The 6,000-nt window shown below is 44.5% G+C and overlaps 1 protein-coding gene across 1 annotated transcript; it reads left to right on the top strand.

Moving 5' to 3' along the window:
• Positions 1 to 999: 999 nt before the first annotated feature.
• Positions 1,000 to 3,762, top strand: cited4b (Cbp/p300-interacting transactivator, with Glu/Asp-rich carboxy-terminal domain, 4b). The gene is made up of 2 exons (XM_083917992.1): positions 1,000 to 1,164; positions 2,074 to 3,762. Exon 2 carries the CDS (start codon positions 2,083 to 2,085, stop codon positions 2,896 to 2,898), a length of 816 nt encoding a protein of 271 aa, XP_083774118.1. The 5' UTR covers positions 1,000 to 1,164; positions 2,074 to 2,082; the 3' UTR covers positions 2,899 to 3,762.
• Positions 3,763 to 6,000: the final 2,238 nt, after the last annotated feature.

The raw sequence follows: 6,000 nt of genomic DNA, 5'->3' as shown, positions 1-6,000 counted from the left end.
GGACACACATCCATGCACAGCAGTAGTTACACTGCTGCTGCAGCTAGTGTGGCCTAGAATAGCACACAGGCTACATTCCTGTGCCCTCCCTCCGCTGCCTCACTGAGGCGAACACACAGCAGACTGGTAGGTCACATGGCCCAACAGTGATCTTGGAGATGAAGTGAACATGCACGTAACAGGGCAACACTCTTTTTACACACACACACACACACACACACACACACACACACACACACACACACACACACACACACACACACACACACACACACACACACACACACACACACACACAGAGGCCAATTAGATAAGTAGGCACAGACAAATTGGGAACATTGGTTTCTACACTAATGTTATGATATCTGACACACACCGGCAGATATGAGCATTACATTACATTACATGTAGCTGACGCTGTTGTCCAAAGCGAATTCCAATAAGTGCATTCAACAATTATGGCACAAACCAGAAGAGCAAGTTATTAAGTAAGTGTTTAAATAAGCCAATCTTTAGAGTGCTACATATAAGTGCTTTTTGCACCCATGCTAACTGCTACATATAACATCTATCTATCTATCTATCTATCTATCTATCTATCTATCTATCTATCTATCTATCTATCTATCTATCTATCTATCTATCTATCTATCTATCTATCTATCTATCTATCTATAATGCATATAACTCAATAAGAGCCCTTATATTTTCAATATTCAACCACAGGAGCAGCAGTTACTTATGAAGACAAACAAGATGTCCAAATATTCTTTCAAAAAGAAACAGTGGGGAGGAGGGTATTTAAATTGGCTACTGTGTCACAGCTCTCCAACTGCCTCTTTTTTTTCTACGCCCATGCACAATTATATTAAGTAGGGCCAATAGGAACAAAGAAGAGGCAGGACCGAGGCTCCACCTCTCCCCGACTGCCTTCCTCTGAGCTTTTTAGATGTACATAATCCCTGAGTTGACCCAGAAAATAGGCAGTCGTTTCAAGATCTGATGCGGCAGTCTTTGTGCACACCGTCCCCGCCTGAGCATGAAGCGTAACCCCGTGGAATACATACTGTAATTCAAAGGAGCTGTGCATTGCAGGGGAAACTGTTTTAAATAGACGGAGCCGAAGCAAAGTCGCGCAACTTTGTGAAAACGGAGCGGATACGGGTAAGTGATTTTTCTCGGGTTTATTTGTTGGATAAATTGGGGTTTTTTGGTCTGTGGTGGTCCTCGGGGCTGCTGTTGCTGCTCCATTGTTTGCATTCCCTTGTTTTAAACTCGAGATTAGCCACACGGATAACATTAGGCTACAGTGTGTGTTAACGTTTAAACAAATCGACACAAAGTAAGCGGATAAAACCGAAGCCTTTGTTGAATTTTTTTGGAGCCCTGTTAGAAATGTGGTTGTTCAGCTGTTGGGGAGATGTTGCATGATGTCAGTGTTCTTTGTTGCAACCTTACGTGCGTAAAATGTAACTGATTTTTCTGCCTCAGCTGACATGCAAACATAGATGGGGGATTTAAGCAATGCAATACGCGATGCACGCATTTTTCCTCTATTTTGTCGATCCCGTCATGCGTGAATTATCCGGCTGGAAATAATGGACCCCAAACAATGTATGTTAACCTGTGATTCCGACCTGGGCGTTCATTCCTTGGCACAAAGAGGGGAGGTTTTTAGGAAGACTAAACACACGAGGAAGATTTTCAGTGTTCGTCCGCAAGCTAAACAACCATGCAGATATTTTTTTTCCGGAAGCGTTTCGGTGGTTTAACTTGAGGTGGCATTGTGACATTACAATGGACGAATTATTGGTCATTATAAAAGAAGTCAATTGGCTGCGTATGGAATTGGTTTGAACCACAGCAATGTAATTTTGCAATTTACTGCACATGGCACCATTAATACCATTGCTGTGTATCTTAATAGTGGTACTGGTTGCAGAGGACAGCTACATTATGCTCATGCCCATGTCAGCCTTGATCCAGCTGCGCCTCCCATCAAATGTTTTTACAGCTCCCAAACATCTTGTCTGCCCCATGGATGTTCTAACCGTGTCTCCTCTCTGTTCATAGACAGTAGGCATGGCAGACCATCTGATGATGCCCATGAATCACAGCTCAGCGGGCGCTAGTATCCACGGTTACAGGATGGGCATGAATGGCGGCCTGCAGGCAGGTCACCAGCAGCATCCCAACCAGCAGGGCATGCGGGCACTGCCCAATGGCCAGATGATGCACTACGGTGGCGCCCAGGCCAACATGGAGACAGCCATGAGGCAGCGGCAGGGCATGGTGGGTGGACCCATTAATGGACAGCTGAATGGGGCCCAGATGGGTCACCACCAGATGACCTCTGGTAACATGATGTATAATGGCCAGCCCCAGCAACAACAGCATCACCCTCAGCAGCAGCAGCATCACATGCATCCACAACAGCACCAACAACAACAGCAGCACCAACAGCAGCACCAGCAACAAGTCCAGCACCCGCAGCAGCAGCAGCAGCAGCAGCAACAGCAGCAGCAGCAACAACAACAACAGTTCATGAACGGAGGACTAACATCCCAGCAGCTCATGGCCAGCATGCAGCTGCAAAAACTCAACACCCAGTACCATGGACATCCACTGGGGCCTATGGGTGGGAACCACATGGGGCCTACAACCCAGTACCGCATGAACCCGGCCCAGCTAGCTAACATGCAGCACATGGCCGGGCCGACACTGGCCCTGAATGGCATGGACGCGGACATGATTGACGAGGAGGTTCTGACCTCGCTGGTTATGGAGCTGGGCTTGGATCGGGTCCAGGAGCTGCCAGAACTCTTCCTGGGCCAGAATGAGTTTGACTTCATTTCAGACTTTGTCAGCAAACAGCAGCCCAGCACCGTTAGTTGCTGAGAGGACCCGATTTGCAAATGGGCACAAATGGAGTGAGAAGAGTGAGAATTGTCCAGGGTGGATGAAGAGTGCTCATCTACTCACATTTTATTTAGTGAGCACCTCCCTGTCCAACTATGCCCTGTTGCGGCACAGGATGCACAGAAGAGAACTCTGGATATCCACAGGGAACACATAGAGCTTGAGTCTCACATGTGCTCGGGCCAGAGGGCGGCTGGCTTCAAGGCCGAGTTCAACCTCTCCCATTTCCTGGACATGAATGTAATAAAGAAATGCTGAAATTCTTAAAAGCCACTCTGAACAATGCTATGACACTGTGCAGCCTCCAAGCCTGGACTCCATGACAGTTTACCAGTAAAAAGGTGTATTTATTTATTCCTATCTGAGAAAACTGATATTAAGAATAACCACCTTGTCCATTTTGGGAACCAAGTGGTATAATGATTTTTTTTTTTTGAGTATAGGATGGGGGGAACATTTAAATTAAGTTCTCTGCTCATGATTTGTTCCTATTCTATTTGGCCTAGTATTTAAATAAGCTCAGATGACAAGGTCATCTAAAAGAGAGCCTGGGTTTTCTATCATAAGTCAGGCACAATAGAAGTACGATGTTATCTCATTTGAATGGGAGCCTCATCCAGATTTAAAAAAATGGTTCACTTTTGGTAAAGTGCTGCCTTTTTAGTTGTGATGTTCTCAAAAACCTACTGCTTTTACTGTATGAAGCTGTTTAACTCCAACATGTCCACACTGTTGTGTTCTATTGGAGATGTAGAACCGCCTTAATCGCGCAGATTCTTATTTATTGGTTGTTTATATTGTCCCCTTTTTGTGGTCAAGATGGGGGGATGGTCTTTGTGAAGGGGGTTTTGAGGATCAATAAAGATGGCCTGGATAGAAATGTGGCCTGCTTTTCCATTCATTGCACAGTTCTTCCCCGGGGCAGTGGGGAGCTAGCTAAGTGCTTAAGTTAACCTGTGGGTGAAGGGAAATCACGGTTTCTTTCCAGTCTGGGAAGGAACCATTTAAATAGATACAATATTTATGCTTTTTGAGAAGGACATACATTCCAAGTCTCCTGGGTTTTCAGCATCACGTCTTTTCCCTCATTTGCCATTTTGATATTTAATATGGCCACTAATGTCACTGATAGTAACATGATTGACATGCAGTGGTAATGAAATGTTTCTCTGCTGGTTATCAAAAGATTGTATTATATGTCAGTTTATAATCTGATATTACATCTCACGTAGTGATAGCCAAATGTGATCATTATCCAACCTATTTTCTTGGTAGTTATTTAAGAAAATGCCATGCACTGACATTATAGGTGTCAACAATGTTTACCATAATGGCAAGATATTCAATCAAAGGGGGGCGGGCTTACAAAAGCAGCATTTAAATAACATTGGTTTCTCTACAGCATAACAAACATTTGCTTCTTTTCTGTGTGTAAAGAGTAATGTGTGTGTGGTTGGGGGAGGTGAGAATGACCAAAGAATGCTTACCTTGATGGGGGTTTAACTGACTTAAAGCTTGTAAGCCCCAACTCAAAGACAGTGCTGCTTTTTTCCAGCTCTCACAGTGGATGGTCAGAGAAATTATTGGCTTCTAAATAATAAAAAATGACTTATGTAAATTCAAAACAGCCCCTCTCCAGTCTAAGCCATAGCCTGTTAGAGGAGTAAAACAATTTTCCTCATATAATTGCATTCATTATGAAATGAGGGTAAAGAGATTCTCTGCCGTGGCGGAGTTTGTTGGATTGTTTTGTGCCTGCGGGCTATGAAAATTGATTGAGGTCATATTGGGAATGTCATCACCGCGTCTAGCTTTTCACATTGTCAACGATGGCATCTTTAGGGAGTAATAAGGGGAAATGAGAGCACTGTTGTTCGCAACCAGGAATAGTATTTGCTGATTGCTCAGTTTTTGTCCAATTGTGTAAAGGCTGATGTGCTCAGTTTGAAACCAGGTGTCATGGGTGATCCAAACCGAAGTGTGTGTGTGTGTGTGTGTGTGTGTGTGTGTGTGTGTGTGTGTGTGTGTGTGTGTGTGTGTGTGTGTGTGTGTGTGTGTGTGTGTGTGTGTGTGTGTGTGTGTGTGTGTGTGTGTGTGTGTGTGTGTGTGTGTGTGTGTGTGTGTGTGTGTGTGTGTGTGTGTGTGTGTGTGTGTGTGTGTGTGTGTGTGTGTGTGTGTGTGTGTGTGTGTGTGTTGCACTGTCAAGAGAATGGCTCATAAGTAGGCCAACAGCCTTGGCACAGTGCTTAGTAACCGTAGCAGGTCCCTTGCCCAGTGCCAATCTGGTGAGATGGTCTTCTGGTGTGGGGCATGTTGGCACACTGTCAGAACTCTGTCTCCTCATATATCTCATAATTGTATGCTGCACTGAGAGCTCCTTGTTTAGCCCCAATTAAGTGCAGAGGTTTTGTTTCTTGATTGTGACTCCATAGACAAATGGCTAACTACGCTAAACAGCCCTGTTTGCTCTCCCAATCCCTTGTTATGACTGCCGCCTGCCTCACAGAGCCAGTCTAGACGCATGCTAAGCAGGGTGGGACACTCCGAGAGGTTTACAGTTACTTCTGTTCTTTTTACTCCCTCGTTTTCAGCCCACCCACAGCAACTGCTCAATACAACACTGTCTTCCTGTGGCAGCTTGCTTTTTTCGCAATATAAGTCAGAGACCAAAAGCCACATTCTGATAGAGGCAAAGTGAAAGATCTCTTTAATTTACAATTAGAAAATAGGTGGAGGGTTTTTTTGTTCTCTGGGATTTCTTAGTTGGGTTTTCCCAACACTTTTATGATTACACTTAAAAGCAGTCAATAAACATCACGCGAGGTATGCTAAATGCAGCCTAGGTAACATTCCTCTCTTCTGCCACATATCTGTATATAAATTGTGTGTGTGTGTGTGTATATATATATATATATATATATATATATATGTATATATGCACTGAGTATTTTTTCCTTTCCCAGGCATTGGTCCAGCTGGTGCCAAGCCTGAGCTCATTGTAATCTCGGTCCTTAGCGCCAGCGATGGATAGATGGTCATTTGCTGTTGTCACGCATGGCCAGGTCTTCACATGAGCGCGCA

This window comes from Echiichthys vipera, assembly GCF_963691815.1.
Source record: "Echiichthys vipera genome assembly, chromosome: 8".
Classification (NCBI taxonomy): Eukaryota; Metazoa; Chordata; class Actinopteri; order Perciformes; family Trachinidae; genus Echiichthys; species Echiichthys vipera.
This window is presented reverse-complemented; position numbering and strand designations above follow the sequence as displayed.